The sequence below is a fragment of the Amia ocellicauda genome, chromosome 4, assembly GCF_036373705.1.
Source record: "Amia ocellicauda isolate fAmiCal2 chromosome 4, fAmiCal2.hap1, whole genome shotgun sequence".
Lineage (NCBI taxonomy): Eukaryota > Metazoa > Chordata > Actinopteri > Amiiformes > Amiidae > Amia > Amia ocellicauda.
Genome location: NC_089853.1, coordinates 17079008 through 17098285, shown reverse-complemented (window position 1 = coordinate 17098285; position 19278 = coordinate 17079008). Strand labels below are relative to the sequence as shown.

At 40.7% G+C, this 19278-nt stretch overlaps 1 protein-coding gene across 2 annotated transcripts; it reads right to left on the bottom strand.

Annotated features, from left to right (window-relative positions):
* Positions 1-869: 869 nt before the first annotated feature.
* On the bottom strand, positions 870-17748 carry LOC136747860 (immunoglobulin superfamily member 22-like). Of its 2 annotated transcripts, none has more exons than XM_066701131.1 (24): positions 17643-17748; positions 17219-17316; positions 15633-15836; positions 14749-14880; positions 14063-14199; positions 12772-12871; positions 12205-12241; positions 11630-11807; positions 11137-11250; positions 10172-10334; positions 9709-9984; positions 8820-9104; positions 8404-8528; positions 7708-7849; positions 7155-7451; positions 6527-6829; positions 6114-6287; positions 5389-5517; positions 3851-4147; positions 3294-3382; positions 2974-3166; positions 2064-2363; positions 1421-1747; positions 870-1146 (listed from the first exon to the last, which is right to left on the bottom strand). In XM_066701131.1, the coding sequence occupies exons 3-24, from the start codon at positions 15763-15765 to the stop codon at positions 1079-1081; spliced, it is 3999 nt and encodes a 1332-aa protein (XP_066557228.1). In that variant the 5' UTR covers positions 15766-15836; positions 17219-17316; positions 17643-17748; the 3' UTR covers positions 870-1078. The 2 variants fall into 2 exon arrangements, with proteins under 2 accessions (XP_066557228.1, XP_066557229.1); XM_066701132.1 differs by having other exon boundaries at positions 15633-15819.
* Positions 17749-19278: the final 1530 nt, after the last annotated feature.

The following is a 19278-nucleotide window of genomic DNA, read 5'->3' as shown; positions in this document are numbered from 1 at the left end:
ATTTGAGGATCAGTCTTTGGTGTGGAACCTTATCAAAAGCTTTTTGAAAATCTAAGTATATCATAGCTTGAAAGAAAAAGCTTTAATGCATACCTGCCAACATCCAGATTGAGATCCAGATTTTTTTTGCCCCCGATTTTCACATCAGGTTAACACTGCAGGCAATGGCATGGGCAAAGACTATACTACCATTTCATTCCAATTTACCTAGTCACATTCCGATTTAATTTGGTCTTTGGCCAGTATTTAGGTCCGAACATTGGATATAAACCTCTGAAATAAAAATATGCTTCCATTACATATCCTCAATAGAGTTAAAATCACGTATTTGTCTATTTTGTAAACAAAGGATATTGGCAGGTTTCTGTTCTGTGGTTTGTATTTGGTTCCTTGTGTTCTGTAACCAAACATCCTGTCTTTCTCATGTTGCTGAGTTTAGTAAAAAGATAAATAAACCAATTTGTTCTCAATAAATCTGTATTTGTTTTAATCATTTTTTACATATTACATTATTACAGTTCCAGATTATCCAGATGATTACAAACCTATGCTTGTAAAACTATTATCTCTCCTCCTGTCTTCCTATTTTAAAGCTTGTGTTTGTGGTGGTCTAGGTAGTTGCACCTCCCTTCACCACTGAAAAAGAATTGTTTTTATTATCAGGAAGTAATTGGGGATTAGTATGCCACTAAGTCAGATGCCTCATACTGTCTCGTTTCTCTCTTAAAAAAAACAGGCCCTGCAGACAGAAGGTCCCCATGACCGATTGCTGTATCAAAATGCCATAATATTTGCGGATTATACAGTGTAGTAAACCAACTATCACATGCATCTGAACCCTTTTTCAAATAATAAACACTATAGGCCAATAAGGGTTGATGTATTGTTTTTATTTTTGTAATCTAGCAATCTAGTAATGTCCCCAACTTTAAAAGAAAAGAAAATAATCACACACAAATATGAACCCAGCACTAAAGAATGATGCAGACGGAGTCAATTCACTTTATTTCAGAGTCAACCAGTCAGAGGAAGCAGTTCGGGCTCCCTGCCCCCTCTCTGTGTTTGGCCAGTGAACTCTTTACATGATGTGCTTTTTTCTCCCACTGCGCTCAGTCAGGCTCTCCAGCAAGCTCCTGTCATCCTTATCTGTCAAGAACAACATCCACGATTACACCACTTACAATACATCTTTCATATTCAAAAAGTACATATTTATTTTTGAGTGGACCAATATGGAAATGGATGCTACTGAGAAGAAGTGGGTGAAGGCTGTTGTGATGAGACATGATAGTAGACAATGCTATTTTCTGCCTGAAGAGCAATGTGTTTGAACTATGACTTTCATGTTGGTCTTGTAGGGACCCTCTTGGAGAGCATTGGTACAGTAAGTGCGCAAGTGCTGATTTCCCCATGTACCTACCAAAGACAACCAGGCTGCACTTGCACTTGGCTTTGCCTAGAGGGTTCTCCACCACCAAGGTGTATTCACCACTATCCTTGGAGCTACAAGTGGGGATGGTGAGGGTGCAGACTCCATTGGCAGTGGTCTGCCAGAATTTGGGGCTCTCGGAGATCTTCACATCGGCCTTGAACCAGGAGACCTGGGGCGGGGGGTTGGCCAGGAAAGCGCAGCTCATGGTACAGTCGTGACCGCGCCTCACTATGTGGTCCTTCAGCGGCACAATGAACTGTGGCTTCTGAGACAAATCCTTCACAGGGAACTCCTTCATGCGCAGGTGGAAGTGCTCTGTGGGCAGAAAGACAGAGAAGACCGAGATATACCGAGCCGTTCTTACAATATCCCATCCAGGAGTCTTTAAGCATTTGCCAAGCTTCACTGGTATGGTTCTTGGGTTATTATGATAATACTACTCCGTGTAAATCAGAAGCTACTTTGAAATAAATTAATTTCAAAACATGAGCAAATGTGAATAGAATGTGTAGTCAGAGTGCAGCTGAAAGGCCTAAAGCTGCAGAAATATGGTAGAATACTTTTTAAACTTAGTACCACACAGGGGTTAGTAGAGAAAAAATGCCTTTCTCTGTTAATCCAGGCTCACAACCTTTTTCTTTGGCGATAGCGAAGGGCTCCTTGGAATCCAAGGGGTCACTGTCTCCAATGTCATTGCGGGCTATGATCCGGAAGAAGTACTTGCGTCCAGGGAGAAGGCCGGTGACGGTATACTTGTTGCTGTAGACGCGGTCAGCTGCGGTGAACCAGGTGGCTGTGCTGGCGTCACGTTTCATAATGATGTAGTGGGCATGACCATCATCGGCCACATCGGGGGTGTGGTCCCAGTTCAGGGTCACGGTATTGGGCACCTCCTCCACCAGGCGCAGATTGCTAGGTGGGCGAGGGAAATCTGGGGGGACATCCATATGAAAGGCAGTGAGGCATCCAGACTCATGGACTGTTAACTGGAAGAGATTTTTTTCTAGATTTATTTACTTGAGCAAATTAGAAAATATATTTACCTTTACCATATCCTAAGTTTGGCATGTATTAAGTTATTTCCCCAAAAGTTCTGTGTACCGACTGAGCAAAAATACCTATTGGTATATTCAAAACCAGATATTGTTAATTATTTACTAATATGCCCAATAAGCATCAGACTAGTCTAGAACCCAGGTGTTGGTGAGGTCTGGCTTTTTGCTGTAACAGAAGAAAGTGAACAGAGGTTTGAGAACCAATTGACTAATACCTGTAAAATTGTAGTGTTGCAGTGGTTGTAGTTTAAGACATCGTCGTTTTCCCTAAGATATTCTTCACTTAGTCCACTCTCTACTTTCAGGAAATACTTTCAGGACCTCTTTTCCACATAGGAAATGTTTCTCTCTGTAATATCTTTGTATCTGGACTGAAGGGAATCATTGATGCACCTTTGAAAATCAAAGTTCTTATGCTTTATATGTTGTGTAAGGCCAATATGAACAAGAAGAACTAGGTTTTCCCTTCATCAGCCAGGGAGTTACCTGCCACGCGGACCTTGATGTCATAGTGGGCCTCTCCATAATCGTTGTGGAGGTTGATGCGGTAGACACCAGAGTCTGAGCGCTGGGATGAGGTGATCAGAAACTGAGAGTGCTTTTTTCCTTTGGTGATGGCCTCCCTGCCCCTGGTTGGGATGCCATCCTTCATCCAAGTTACGATGGGAGGAGGGGAGCCCTGCAACACGGAGAGCCTTAAGGAATTGAAACCCTGCACACTGTACCCTCCCAACACTACACAGAAGCACACAGCAACAGCCCCCCAAACTACAGGGCTAGATCCCTGCCACAATGGAGTCACTTACAGTGAAGGTGACATGGATGCACAGTGCAGTGCCAGCCCGTATCTCCATCTGGTTCTTCAGCTTGGCTTGGATGTCGAATTTCGGAGCAGCTGGAAGAAAATAGGCAGGAAAGATGAGAATAATTTATCCAGTATGTGAACCAATAGGATAGGTTAATGCAGCTCTTAAGGATGTTGTCCCCAACACTGCAATGTACCCCCAGTGCCTCTGACTACATTCTAGTATTCCTATCCTAGTCATACCTCCTATGCCCCAAGCCTAAAAATTAACCACATGTTTAGATTTAAAAGTACCCAAGTAAATGTTAGTCAAGTGAAATTATCCTCCCACTGCACAGCACTATTAACTAGTATAGTATTAATATTATCAGCTCCTGACTATATGGAGGCTAAATTATATTTCAATTATGCTCCTTTTCTGTTTCATCAGCTCAATTTCTGCAGGAGACCGAACCTGAATTGGTTCAAAGTGCTATTGCTGTGGAAGTTTATATCCGGCCCAGCCAACTAAGACACCCATGACTGTGAAGGCACACCACACTGGTTTTTGTTCCTCACCGGGTGGCGGCATGGCCAGCACCCCCTTGTCCAGTTCGATTGGCTCCCCAACTCCCCCCTCGTTGACGGCACGGATGCGGAAGAAGTATTTCATGCGCTCCTGCAGGCCACCCACAGTATAGCTGGTGCCGGTGATGGGTATCTTGGTGCACTTGCTCCACTCCTTGGCGTCATCGCCCCGCATCTCCAGGATGTACCCTGAGGGCTCGTCCCCCAACTCTGGTGGGGCCCATCCCAGGGAGATGGAGGAGTTGGAGGAGTCAGTCACATGCAGATCCTTCACCAGCCCAGGGGCACCTAAATACACACAGAGCCAGAAAAACATGTTTAGACGAATCATACCAAATCTCAGTGGTACCAACCTATATGTACATTTGGAGGTTGACAACCATGTTGCACTTTTTTATCTTGTAGAGGGGAGCATAAGAATGTAGTAATATAATAGTAATATTACAAGTACTTTCTGTAATACTATTACTTTACTATTACTCTAACAAACTACGGGATGAACCATAAACCTAACTCCTTTTAGCTACAATATGAAGCAAAATCTCAGTTAGATACAGCTAATGCAGTGTGGGATTCCGATGCAAAAGGCTTTAATGACATAGCAAGATAAAAATAGATCAATCACCAATCATGAATCTGAGGGTTTGTAATCAAAACCTGGTAATTTGTGACCAGCATGTATGTGATGTAATGAGTTCTAATCAGGCTCCTAACCACCATGGTTGATTACAGAATCATCCCATGAGCCATCAATCTTTCATCCACACTCAGCAAAAGTGCCTAACAAGCCTGAGAGAGTAATAGGACAATCAAGAGAAATCATTGATAGCGACATGGGAGTTGCAATTGTACCAGAAGCAATTGTGTTGAGGTATATAATGATTGAGATAGATCAACATGAGAGTATTGCAATCGTACACAATCATTTGTCAAAACCATCTTGCATTTTGAGCTGATCCTGTACTAATCAGACTTCATATCAAAACCATTGAGAAAACAAATCTTTCATACCAACTTGAATATAATTCTTAAAAGCACACACCTGCCCCACATTTTGGGGTTATTTGGACTAATTTTTGGTCAGTCTGCTCTTATTTAATCGTTTAATTTATTTCTGGATAAAATCCAATTTCCCATGCTAATAAACCATTTGGACACAGACAGCCCCCCTGAGCAGACTTGTAAAAGCTGCTTACTAATATGTGCGCAGAGAAACTATAGTAACTTCCCACCATAAAGAAAAGTAAAGAAACTGGATGCCTGCTTTTCAAAGGTGCTCAATCTGCCTCAAATCAATTTACTGTGGAGTGCCCACTGAGAAACAAATGTATACTAATGTCATTCCTGCTTTATGTGCCCTCTCCAGCAGCTTTGACCAGGCAGAATACACGCAACAGTAAAGACCATGAATAAAATGAAGGGGATATAATCCTCTCCTTTGTTTGAGAAGAATCGAATGAATTCCTCCAGTTTATTCACAAATTAAGAAAACAGGCATTGGATTAGGAGCCTCAGTCAGGGATACTCACGGATGGGGTCCTTTGCAAAGACAGAGTTTGAGGAAGAGCTAGGCGTCCCCACCCCAGCTCTGTTTACGCCAGTGACACGAAACTCATATTCCATATCTTCCACCAGGCCTTCCACTTTGTATTTGGTGTCTGTTGGAAAGGACAGACAGGTCAAACAAATACTGCACACTTCATTCAAGGGGATGTGTGCAACTGCCTCTGCTGTACCCCCCCCCACCCCCACCCTGCAAGAGACTGAGCAAAGCTAACAGTGATGGTTAATTCAAATGCACAGCACACCAGGGTTACTATTCACAGTTCAACTATTTTCTTTCTCTGTTTGCACTATTTGAGATGTCTTTGTATCACTCTATAGAATTAGCCTATTCCTCAGCAACGGACCCACATCATTTACAATATCCCTTCAATGTACTGCACTCAAAGCTAATTTCAGATGTTTTACATGCCTTTTACATGTTTTAGAAATATTGACCAAAACACCATCGCCTGTCAGAATGCAGGGATCTTTTGTGAGACACATAGCAACAGGGATTTATATGGTCGATTCTATTCTTGAACTTTTGTGAGATCATGATTTCCTTCAATGCCTTGACAGTTTAAGTCTCTGTGTGGAGTGAAGAGGCGGTGTTTTCTCCTCTGAAGGACATTTCTTTAAATGTTTGCCCACATGCATCCCATTCATATGGAGGGGAGTTTTGAGGAGGAGTGTAACCAACTGCTTTGACCTTGTACTGGCTCCTTGGTGACCGGGACCCACATACTGCTGCCCTTCTTTCTCCTCTCAACGATGTAACCCAACACTGGGGCTCCACCATCCTGCGCTGGTGGGCTCCAAGTCACTGTCACTGCTTCCTTGGTCACATCCAAAATCTGTGGCTGGGACGCCATCCCGGGGGGCTCTGGAGACAGGTGAGAGATCACAGCAAAGTGTGAAGTACAAACTGATTTCAACATGGCGTCTGTTGTTTCAGAAGCCAGTCGATCTGATTAGAAAATAATTCTCTAAGGGATGCATTTCAATCTCTGAATCTATTGTCCTAAAGTCTGCTTATTGTGACGTGTCTAACTTATTCATTGTTTGTTAATGCTGTGAACACTTAACAAATAGACATTACAATAAGCCCTCTACCCCTCTCACCAATGGGCTCTCCAGCAAAGACCTCCTCGGTCTCCAGCGGCTCGCTCACGCCCATTGCATTAACAGCGCGGATGCGGAACTGGTAAGCGCGGCCCTCCTCCACTTTGTCCGTACTGAAGTTGGTCAGCTTGCTGTCCACTTCCCCAATCTTGATCCAGGATTTCTTGCCCACCAGGCGCCTCTCGATGATAAAGCTGGTGACCTGTTTGCCCCCGTTGTCTCGTGGTGCCTTCCACTTCATGTTGATGCACTTCCCTGTGCGCTCCAGGAATTCCACTTTCCCCTGGGGGGGCTTGGGATGATCTGCAAAATAATAGCCACCCCCACACACAACATTTAGTACTGAGATGGCTTTACATGAGGGAGAATGCTGGGATTTCAATATGGGGGAAATACAACCAACAGCCCACTCTTGTGACTTTGAAAGCACCATCACTCTGACACTATATTATTGCTCAGATGTATCAGAGACAACACCTGCAAGACCCTTATGACTTACTACTGGCCAATTGCATATGTAGTAATCATCAAGGTCCTGTACCATTCTTTTACATTGTACAGGGCCTCGAAAATTAAAAGATTTTGAGCACTTTGGGAAGACAATAACAAGTCTCAATATTGAACACACCTACAACGTTGAGGTGCAGGTTGGCGATGGCTGTGCCACAGTCACTCTTGAGTCGCAGCATGATGGCCCCACTGTCCTCTCGCACACACTTGTGCAGCACCAGGGTTGTAGAGTCCCCCTCCTTCTCCACCACTGTGCGGTCGTCATCCATCATCTCGATGCCATCTTTGTACCAGGTCACCTTGGGCGGTGGCTTGCCTTTAAATGGGATCTTGATGTTGGCAGTTTGTCCAGCTTTCACAGTTACCGGATGGGCAGACAGCACCTCCAGGATAGTGGAGTCAATAACTGGAGGGTCTATTGAGAGATAAAGCATTAAAGTGTTATTTGCTTCCTTTTTTAATTAAGTGTTAAGAAATCATTTGTCAAACAGGAATTGCTCTGGGAGGCACTTTAAAAAATGTATTTGTACATTTTTATTTGTACACTGAATTCTGGATTTTCAATATACAGTATAGCTGACTGGCAATCAAGAGCAACATTGTCTGTTGATTGTATGTAAAACATTTTGAATAATCTTACCTAGTCTGAAAGGGTTAAGAGTTGTGCGTACCTGCAATGGCCAAAACTGCTTCACTCTCAGCTCCTTTTGCCCTGAAGGTGTACTTGCCCTCATGTTGGTCACCAACTTTGTTTATGATCAGTTTGTGCACAGCTCCTTGCTTCACCACTTGAATTCCACTCATATCCGTCACCTGAAAGACACCAATATCTCCATGAAGTTATTAATAGTTTACGTATCCTTATGTAATCCCAGATCCAACTCAAAACAAGGGAGCAGTGGCTAATCAGCTCAGCTTTACACTTCAATCTTATTACTGCATTCTCTCAGCACGCTTGCAAGCATGCTCACTTTGTGACACATTCATTATTTTGTATTACCTGACATTTTTTAATGGTACAATTCTGTATGCAGCACTGTTCACTGATGTAAAGAACACAACAAAACAGGGATAAATGCTGCCATGTTTTTTTTTTTATGTGTCAATCTGTAGGATCAATCTTATGCTCTAAATTAAGGTTCAGGAAACAGAATTTATAAATAAGATCCCATGTACTGAAATTTGAAAATATTATTTACATCCCCACGCCTAGATATTTTTACTATCTTTTTTCTTTATTCAACAGAGCACATTAACATTCCCCCCAGTTGGTAAAGCTAGGACTGGCATTGTGATGTTTTAAAGGTCAAAGTGTCATCTCCAGATGATTGTGTAGTAAAGGGGCTCTTGCTGCAACTGAAACCTACCTCCTTTCCATCTTTCAGCCAGACTCCCTCTACCTTCTCATCATTCAGGACGACACAAAGCTCAGCTGGGGAGCCCGTGGGAGACTGAACATCTGACATGCCACTCTTCACCGTGGCAAAGCGCTCTGGGAAGACACAACAGCAGCGGTTTCACCGAGCATCACTTCCAAACTCTATTGCTGAAGAATAAGATATTAATCAACAAATATTTTTTTACAGTTCTCTGGGTGTAGTCCCTCTTTTGTGACTGACTTCCAACTATGTTTTAAGTTTTTGTGCTGTTTTGAGCAGGCCCTACAATTACAGGATGAGAAATAATGAAAAGCACAAGTCACTGGCACATGATTGAAGAGGCTGCAGCAGCAGAGGGAGGCTGTATTTCTCAGCACCACCCTTAAGGGAGTCAGTTGGCGTACCGTCCACAGTGAGGTTGGAGGAACTGACGTACTCATGGGCATCATTTTCCTGCATGGCCACGATGGCGTACTCCCCATCATCGGCCAGGTCACAGTTATCAATGATCAGTTCTGCCCTCTTTCCCTCCCGCACAAAGGTGTACCGGGGATTGTTGGTGATCTCCCGGCCATCCTTCAGCCACTTAACAAACACATCCTTGGAGCTCAGCTCACACTCCATCCTGGCCTTGCCCTTTTCCTTGACACGCACATTCTTCAGGTGGCTGGCAAACTTGATGGGGATCCCTAGGAAGAGAGATAAGAGTCAGAGCTCTCATCACTGGAAGTTTCTTTCTGTCCACCCTACTTGAATTAAAATATATGATTTGAACCATTAACCATTCCCATTGTTTAATTAATTCAAGGATTTCTGGTGAAAACAGACAGAATGTTATCTGGGCATTCATTTTAGAAAACTACCTGATCACTTGATGGAGTGTGAGTATGGTGTGTGTGTTTAGTTGCTTGTTTTGTACAGGCTATTTGAAGTCAGTAACATTTATTTAAAAGCAGGGAACTTGCAAGGATCTACTTTGAAAGTTTGGGATTGGAAGTGATTTTCAGGGATGGACTGTTTAAGATTATGTACAAAGTAAGACATGTTTGTTTGAACTGTAAACATTTATCCTCGTACCCTTCCAAAAGATAACGCTTCTCCTAATGAGTTTAATCTATAATCAGACACATTTGTCTAATCATTGCTCGTAATTACAGACTCGTAAAAAAAAAAAAAAACATGGCTGAAATTATCAGTGAAAGTGTAAGATGTGAAATGATGTGAAATTCCTGCTTCCGTTGTAATTGCAATGCCCCTTTCCTCAAGCCACCCCATTCCCCCAGCTTAACGTACTGTCAATAAACAGCTGGGTGGAGGCCGTCATGTCACCAATGCTCATGCTGTATTCTCCAATGTCACTTGGCCGTACGTCCTTGATCTTAAGGGTGTAGGTGAGCCCGTCCTCAGAGACAGACACATCAAACTTCTCGTCCCTCTTCACCTCCTTTCCCCCAACCTTCCACACCAGGGGCAGGTCGCTCTTCTTGGAGAGCCGCACCTCAAACACTGCTGTCTGGCGCTCTGTCACCCTCAGGGGCTTCAGCTCGGTCAGGAACTTCAGAGGCTCGTCTGTGGGAGAAGACACCCAATGTCTTTATGTGAAAGATGACACCCCTTGAGTTTGAGCATGTGAACATTAAACAAAACACTGAGAAACTGACAAATTACAGAAAATGTATCTGTTGAACAAATGTTTTTTGAAAACTAGCGTGTACAGCGTGGGCAAGAATACTCATGTGTACGCGAATGGACTTGCCTATAACATTCAGCTTGGCTGAGAGATTCTTGTCTCCAACTTGCAGCTTGTAGGTGCCAGTGTCCTTCATGGTGACACTGGAGATACACAGCATGTACTTGGTTCCCATCTGTTTCAGCTCATACTTGCCCAGGGAGTACTGGATTCTCAGAAGCTCATTTCCCTATAGTGGCAAAATGCAAAAATGAAGAGCAAGAAAAGATATCACAGTGTAACACATTTTTATTTATTTTTTGTTCCTGGGAAGTAAGTGTAATTTCCTAATTGCTTATGCCTCAAAAGTATAGAAAATGTCTATTATTCCCCACAAACTTTGCTTTTGTGACCAGGACAGTGATATTTTGAAATGTTACTATTTCCAATGAGTAAACGGGCGACTTTTCGCTCACATAAAGTCAGAAAAAAAAACACATGAATCCAAATTAACATGTATTTATACTAAAGTAATACAAAAATGACTACAAAAGATTAAGAAGTGAGTAGTTTTTCGAGATTTACAATTATAATCGTAAATCTCGAAAAACTACTCACTTCTAAATCTTTTGTAGTCATTTAGGAAATTACACTTACTTCCCAGGAACAAAAATTGTGTTACATACTGTATTCAACCATCCTCAGAATGTCTCACTGGATTCCATGAAGAAAGTCTGATAGCCTTGAATTCCAAGAGGACTCAGTGAATTATTGTTGTATTTTTCTGTTTCTACAGCAGTTTATTCTTGAATGTACCAAATTAATGATATAACTATGTCCCCCTTGGCAATGCGCTTTGTTATTAATGTTCAGGTTAACTAAGCATCTCAGGTTTCTATTGGTATTCAGCTCCAGAAGTGGTTCACTTTGCAAAGTGTTCCTCCAGCAAGGAATCAACAGTTGAAAGCCCAAGCCCAAATTAAATACATTATGTAATAGTACAGCATAATCCACAGACTCAGTTGCAACCAAGAAGATAGTGGCAGCTCTACCATAAACCACATCATCTTGGTGTTGGGGTCTTTCAGCTCCAATATGGTGTCAAACACGACGTTGGTGTCCGCCTTGGCCTCTTTGTCTTCCAGCGGCTTCAGCACCTTTACCATCTGTAAACCAGCACAACACGCATATTTACACTGCTGGATTCTTTCCCAGCTGGCATCTTTTTGTAAATCTCTTCAAACTGGACATTTAGGAGGGTACAAATTAGTATTTAAGACCATACAAAAGAAGCTACTCCTATAGTGTATATTAATCATTGGTGAAAAAGCCAGTAAGCCAGTTGTGTGTTAACAAGATGCAATTGCAGTAATCACCAGGGGAGGCCAGTAACTACCTTGTGAAAGCACAGTTTCGAGATTCCTACAATACATTCCAGTTTAATAAGCTTTCATATATATTTTTTGCAACCTTCGCATATCAAGTGTTGCCCAGACATGCGACTCTGATGTCTCTGGTCATGTTAACCACACCACCCCCGCGCACCTCTACATCCACTTTCTTCTTCATTTCTTTTAGTCTCTTGAGGATTCCTCGGAAGTCGGTGAAACCGTGCTCGGCACAGATCCTCTCATAGTCTTTCTTGTCCGCTCCTGACAGGATCTTCAGCATCTCTTCCTCTGTGATGGGCCGCTTCTCCTCCTTCTTGGGAGCAGGGACACCTCTGTGGAGGAAGTGATGTTTAAAAAGCTACCAGCCTGGCCCTCCTTTTTCACTGCTACCATCTTAAAAAAGACCCTGCACCCAGTCAAAGGGTTTGGCTTCATCTCAGTTGCAAACCACAAGTGCGTCCACTGACCAGTGCTGTCCACAGCTGTCCTCATTAAGTCTGAAACAGGAGTGTCAATCTGAAGTAATTTCTCATGTCAAGTCAGTGCCCCAGTTACAGGCCGAAATGTGACACCAGTGGCGCACACTGTTAGGAATGCAAGGGATATTGTTCACTTTCTGAATTAATTTGGTGCTCAACAACTTATGAAGGATGGCATTTTTCTTTATGAAGGGAACATGTTTATACTGCAGTTTCCAGAGAAAACATGACTCAAAACAACAATGCATACCGTTTCTTCAGCATCTTCTTAAAGTCCAGCTGCTGATCTGTGAAATGGGGAGGTAAATACACCAGTGAATAAAGTTTAAGTTGAATAGTTTTAGAGTTAAAAGGAAATAGCAACAGTAAGGTAGACTCAAGATTATGATTTGATTCGATAAAAATAGTGTGTTAAGAGCCTCTGAAAGAGTCATTACAAGCATATTTTAAGTTCATTGTCAATAAGGTTAAAGGTTAAAGGGGGAGGATACGTAGCAGGTGGGTTTTACTATGACCTTTCTGTGTTAATATGTTACTGCCTATGTGTACTTTGTGTGCTACCTTATTTTTAAATTTTCCTGCAAAAAAGGAGAAGTTGACTTGTACAACCTAGGAGCAAGGAGGGATGTGGTAAGGATTAGAAGGCAACACTTCTACACTGTAAGATGCTGTTAACTTTCTCTGGTGGGCTTGTGGAAACCCCAGGCTATGCAGCAGAACCATACAGAGCCTCTCAGTCCCGATAAGACGACTGAACTTTGGGGTTGGAGACATTTTTCACACCAGGCTAGCAAGAATGCATATTATAAACACTTACTTTCTGCAATAATGAGTGATACTGTGTAGATGCTATCTCCATGATCATTGGAGACAATACACTTGTAGTTGTCTGCATCATCCTGAGTCACGTTTTTAATCTGGGAAGAGAAAAGACAGACTGAACTAATATTAACAGCCATAAGGGAAGTGAATCATCCGTAAGGTACTTTTTTATCCATACATACAGTATATCAGACTTTGTTCTACCTTTGTTGTTTGACTTGACAAAGATATGGCCATTCAAAAAACTAAAAATCATAGAAATATTTAAGAAGTCCATTAGATTGTTTAATAATGTGTGCTTCTGATACTTTTACTTTTAGTCTGAAACATGAATATATCTGGAGCTTAACGTCTCTAAATTCATATTCTTTGCTCAAAACAGGATGGTATTTCACATGTATTTCTTTCTATTTCTTTCTTTTTTCTTTCTTTTCAGACAGAGTTTTATGGGGTGTGTATTCTGGAGACCTTGCTCTAATTTATGTATTATAGACAGGAGCTCTGGTCAAGTATTTTGAAAGAATTCTATTAGTTGTGTTAGTATGGTCTCCAACTTAAAATTGAATAAACCTTGAGTTGTAGTGGCTGAAATTCTTCTTTTGAACAGTAGGTGGTGGCATGGGATTAAGAAAATCAGAGCAGTAAGAAATGAATCATCAGTCAATTGTGGAACAGATGGCTCACAGAGATACATATGTCAGCACCCACTAGTTAATTGTTAAATAATGGCAATTTAAGATGATTAAAGCTTTCCCAGTGGAGTGGGAGGCAGTCCTGAATGTTTTCTGAAATGTTAAAAGGACTGAAATACATTTTCTGCCTTCTTTGGGGACGAATAATTTCCTGTCAGCAGTAACAACTGGTAGGCTGCACAGCTGACCGCTAATGAACACCTGTGAGAGTCTTTCAATCAGAAATGTAGGCTGGCCAACATTGTAACTGGGATTGAGCGGAACTAAAATGCAGTGTGGTTTCAGTAAATGAACAGATAACATAGAGCCTACAGTATGTGTAAATAGGATGCACTTCTTTGAATAAACAGTAATGGGGTTCTGTAGCAAACCACCAGATATAATTGTGAGTGTGATTCTTTTGAGAAATAGCTGGATAAGATGTGCTGAATGTGTAAGCTACTGGCAACAAAACAAGTGAGAGAGGCTGTAAATGTCCTTGACTTCTTAAATGGCATAATACAAAAAAAGGGCAGGCACATTACTATAACATACACTACCCAGGACACCCTGCACATATGTACAATTTTCCATTGTCTAGATGTAACAGTCTACCTTCAGGACATATTCCTTTTTGACACTATCGAAAAAGGTCTTTGCCCCCTCCTTCAAAGGCCTCCCACTTTCTCTCTTCCATGTCACAGTTGGTTTAGGGTTCCCTTTCACCTTGGCTTTGAAGGCGGCTTTCTCCCCTGGAGAAAAAGAGACACGGTCTAGAGGAAACACACTGGCAAAATTCCAGAAATGTGCATATAGCTTTTTACATTCCTCTTCTCCCATACCAAACTGCTTCCATTCTGGGAGTACAGTTGTTGGGGTCTGAATTTTGGAAATTGGACATTTTGTACCCTTCTAAAATAAACAACAAAGAAATCAAGTGGCAGTCGAAAGTTTGCAGAACTCTCTCTCGACGGTTTCAGCTGTTCAGCTGTTCAGGTGTTCAGCAAACTTTTGAAAAGACATCTCTGAAACATAAGCATACTTCAATAAACAATGTTTTTTAACAAAATGAATCACTGAATAATATTGTTTCAGATAAAGGGTGTGAATACTTTCAATTATAACTGACTGCCTTCAGTTTATCGTTTACTTGGTAAAGAACGAAGCCATATACAGTAATACAGCTGAGATAAGAAATTGTAATAGAAATTTTAATATGTATTTATGGACCTGAGTAGTTAAATCGGCATCAGCTGTACATCTACTGCAAAGTGGTGCCGGCTGGTAATTTGTTTGCTTACCCTCCTGCAAAGTGAGTGGGCGTGGTTTCTCCTCAAAATCTGGGACACACTCCCCCGCTGGTATCTCAAAAGATTTCTGCACCTGGCTAAAAGACTCCACAGTGGCCGAAGTCTTACGCTGTATGGATTGCTCTGCAAGGCATCAGAGAAACCACATAAAAAAAAACTAAAAAACATTATGGATCAGGCCAGGCATCCATTCCACTTCACCTGGAATGCACAAGAACACTGAGTATGAATAAGCTACAATCTTTCCTCTACCTATATATAATTTATCAAAATTCAAGACAGGCTTGTCTTTGTACACCACTGAATACAAACCATACAAACATGCAAATTTTTGAGTGGACTGTTTTTTACACAGCACATTTTAAAGCAAACATGAAGATAAAAAATAAAAAGTTGTAAAACTATCTATCTATATAAATATATAAAACCATTTCTACAATTGTATATGTAATATATTGAGAGCTGGATTAAAAAGGGGAATGAGAACAATGCAGATATGCAGATTTGTTTTTGAAAAAAATCTTAAAAACTGAATGTTCTCCAGTGAACTGAAGTCCCAAAAATAGCATCAAGCCAGTATTTTTCCTGTAAAATCAGCAAGATTAACTGCCCGCTGTGAGCTTAACTCTTGGCTACAGATTTATGCGATCCCCTGAGCTGAAAAACTATATGCACTGCTCAGGCTGAAATTAGCAGCCGAACCTGTGTAGTACACAGCATGGTATTCCTAACTTTCCACTGTTACAAACAATAGGTTGGAGAGAGGTGGAGGGGTGCTTATCCTCTGGATAAAGTGTATTGTAGTATACAATGGTCAAACCAATGTAAAGTGTAGGTCCACCTCTGTATATGGTAATGCCATCCCCCGGTCTTACCCTCCACAATCTTGGAAGTCTGAGACACTTTTCGGAGCTTGGTGCTGCTCATGGTTGTGGTGGTGGAGGTCATCTGGACTTCAGAACGGTGCTGTATGGTTCCCCCGGAAGTCTGCATGACTCTGGTGGCCATGGTGAAGGTGGTGCTGGGGGCCTTGAAAAGCTCAGGCTGTCACTGTGGAATTAGCTGGAAAACAAGGAAGTCTGGGAACCATCAAATGAAGCTCTTTCAAGACAATTTCCTGTGTTTTTCTTACACTCTAAGAAGAATCAAAATTTAAAAATACAGCACGCAATCATTGAAACGTGTGGTTTGTGTTTAACTCGATGCAGGTGGTCCATTTTCAGCTTTTTGTGTCAGGCCCTGTCTAGAAATGACCACAAGTAATTGCTCTTTCTGGGATAATAGAAGAGAGTGAGGAAGTGATGATTCCTATTCTGATATAATTGGGTTGAAATAATTGGAGATTCTAAATTAGCAGTTTTTTTTAAGTTACTACCCTCTAGAGGAAACGATCTGTGAAGCTGTTTATACTAATTCTGCAGAGTAATACAACAAAACAAAACAAACAAATAAACAAACTTGAAATCAAGATGAGTTATTGCATAGCTGTTTTCCACGATGAAAAGATTAATCTTGTCTTTCTGGCTGAGATATTGAAAATGATTGAGATCCCGGGTAAAATCATGTCTTACATGGCACAGAGGGGTAATATAGGCAATTTCTGAAAAACTCATTTGAGCTAATTATTCTGAATATAGTAGGTAACTTTTGTGCACTTGCTGTGTATTAACAACAGCTAGGGGCACATAAAAGGGGTTCTAAGGGCCACACGTTCAAAAGTAAATTGCTTATTAATAGTGCCTGGACAATGTGAAATCAATAAGTGCAAGATGAAAGAAGGGTTTTTATTGTTGTGTTCGAGATATTAGTGGAATCAGAATGATAAGAGAATCCTAGGAGGCTATTTGAAGCATGAAAAAAAAGCATCATCATTCTGCATCATTAACCACTTCATTTCAAGGATTGATCCAATACATGTAGGCAGATAGTGTAAAGGTTAATATATATATTAAGAAAACAAACTATGGTAGAGACTTGAGGACTGATGAAGCTAAGATCTTACTTTGAAGTTTAGACCCCATTTCTTTCTGGACAGAAAAGTGATTATGAAAGCTGGGTACTGAATCTCTAATCTGTTGCTATGATATCTGTCCATGAAAACCCAAACATCAGTTTAGCATTCATTTGAAAACCTACTGCATGTAATAGATTGTCTTCACTGAATATTTTCTGTAGTTCCAGACAGGTCATGACTGACTTTAAACGTTTCTCCCCAAACTAACCTTCAGCTATGATCTAAATCATTTGAACTTTCCATTGGAACATTTCCAGGTAATTGGCAAGCACTGTCTAATCATTAAATATCACGATAACATTGTGTTTACTCACTATTCTCACTGCTATACACTCTTCAGACCTAGCTCAGAAATGACAGTTAACATGCAGGCGGCAAACTTTGAACACAGTAACGCAGATAGCATAGTTGTCAAGTTACAAAGACCGAGATTGAAACAAATGTTACCTTCAATCCAGGCAGATTTCTGCTTTTTCTTCTGAGCTCACTATGTGGAAGCCAGCGTTGTCTTTTAATGGTATAACTGTTCAGTCTTCAGTCTGCCCCTGAAAGGAAAGAGGATGGAAATGTGAACACTTCCTTTGGCTGATTAAAACATTGTCAACTTCATCTTCTAATTAACAGCGAATCCAGTTGTCGCTCACCCCTTACTTCAAAAAAGCAATATTCAACCCTGCAGAACACCAAAAGGAAAAGCAGCAACACTCAACAGTGGCAAACATCTTCATCTCCCCTCTGGTGCGATAAGGACAACAACAAAACTTATTTTGAGAGAAGTGTTCCCAGGCAGAACAATTACAGAGTATTTCTGATTTATTTCCACCCCCCATTAAAAATACAAGGAAGCAGTGTAAAAGATAGGAAGTGTTACCTTGTACTGAAGAGACAGAGTTGGATAGGGAGAGGTGCTGAGGGTCGCTGGGCTTCCTCTCTGTTGAATGTAGTGTGTATCGCTCACCCCTGCTTTGGGCAATCACCTGCTCACTCCCAGCCCTGGACAAATATGGCGCTGCAGGAGGAAAGATGGTTTTGGAAACAGGAAACTGCTCCCTTGTGTGAGATTCATTTACTCCAGCTCCACTGAACTCAGCATTTTAAATTCTCATGGTCCCCTAGGAAAATCCTAGAAAAATATTTAAAGACACCTCTCTCTGAAACAGTCTGGGAAAAGGGAGCAGGCCTTTTGGTTTATCAGCGCCTGATACTGGTTGATACTACGTGGGTCATTATTCATTCACCTTCTTTCTTTATTACAGAACTTGAAATGTTGCTGTTGTTTTTCTTTTCTAAAGCTAAAGGAAATGGACTCCAAAGTAATTTTGTTTCAGGTAAAGTTTAAAAATCTCCTCTTCCAAATGTACTTCACTTTAATGTAGAGTAAAAGTTTGATTTGGCCTATTACCCCCAGAGATTTATTTTCTCCTATAATAGTCATTCTATAGGACTTTTTGTTTTTCTCTCCTCTGTGACTAATGGTTTATTTCTACACTTTGTATTCACTGTGAAACACTCTGTGGCTACCTTGAGAAGGGCACTATACCAAAGACAAACTGAATGATTTGGAAATCACTTCAATTGTGAAGCCTACATGTTGGAATCTTGTTTCTTCCACGGTCTTGCCCAATATTTGTGTAGTTTCTCAGTGCTGGATTTACAATTCAGAACCAGGATGCATTCTTGTAAAATAAATTCAAAGGAAAGCATGTTTTCCATTTTTGTTTATATACTGTTCCAGGTTAATTATATGTTATTGCTGCAATTATGTAAATTCGTTCAATACAGATACCAGTTTTGCATTTATTCAATGTCTTTTGAATTTCAAAAGTATACTGTAAAGTATTGTTTATTATAAGTAACATTACTCTTGAATATATATATATATATATATATATATATATATATATATATATATATATATATTCAAGAGTAATGCTACTTTTAATAAATATAATACTTTACAGTACTTATTTTAGACAATGGAAAGCTTAGGATATGTTATCTTATAGATTTAGAGGGCATAATGACTATACAAACAAGAAAAATGACAAATGACAATACATGGTATATTATTATTATTAATTGCTCTCATGTCTGAACTGACAAGATTAATCCTATATTTTCCACATCTCACTACTTCCTCTTTAAGCTATCCACGAATGGACCATAAATGCATATTCTTCTGCTGGTCTTTCTATTAAACTGCTTGAAATGCTTTCAAGATATTTCTGATAAACATGTTTTTGCTTTCTGAAAAGGACTTTTTTGGCAAAACATGCCTGGCCCTTACATTATGATAACCCTGATAGCATACATAAAATCATTAAATGCATCATTCACACCCTATTCAAATCAATTCACCCATTCTAATGACTAAGGTTTGCTGCTCACTGATGGATGGAAGTGATGCTCAGAGGAATGAAAATTCAAATTAAAGAAGTGAAACAAGTGGGTATTAGCAGTTACCCCAGTTTAACAAGGTTGTTTCAGATTTAATTAGCTGTGGATTA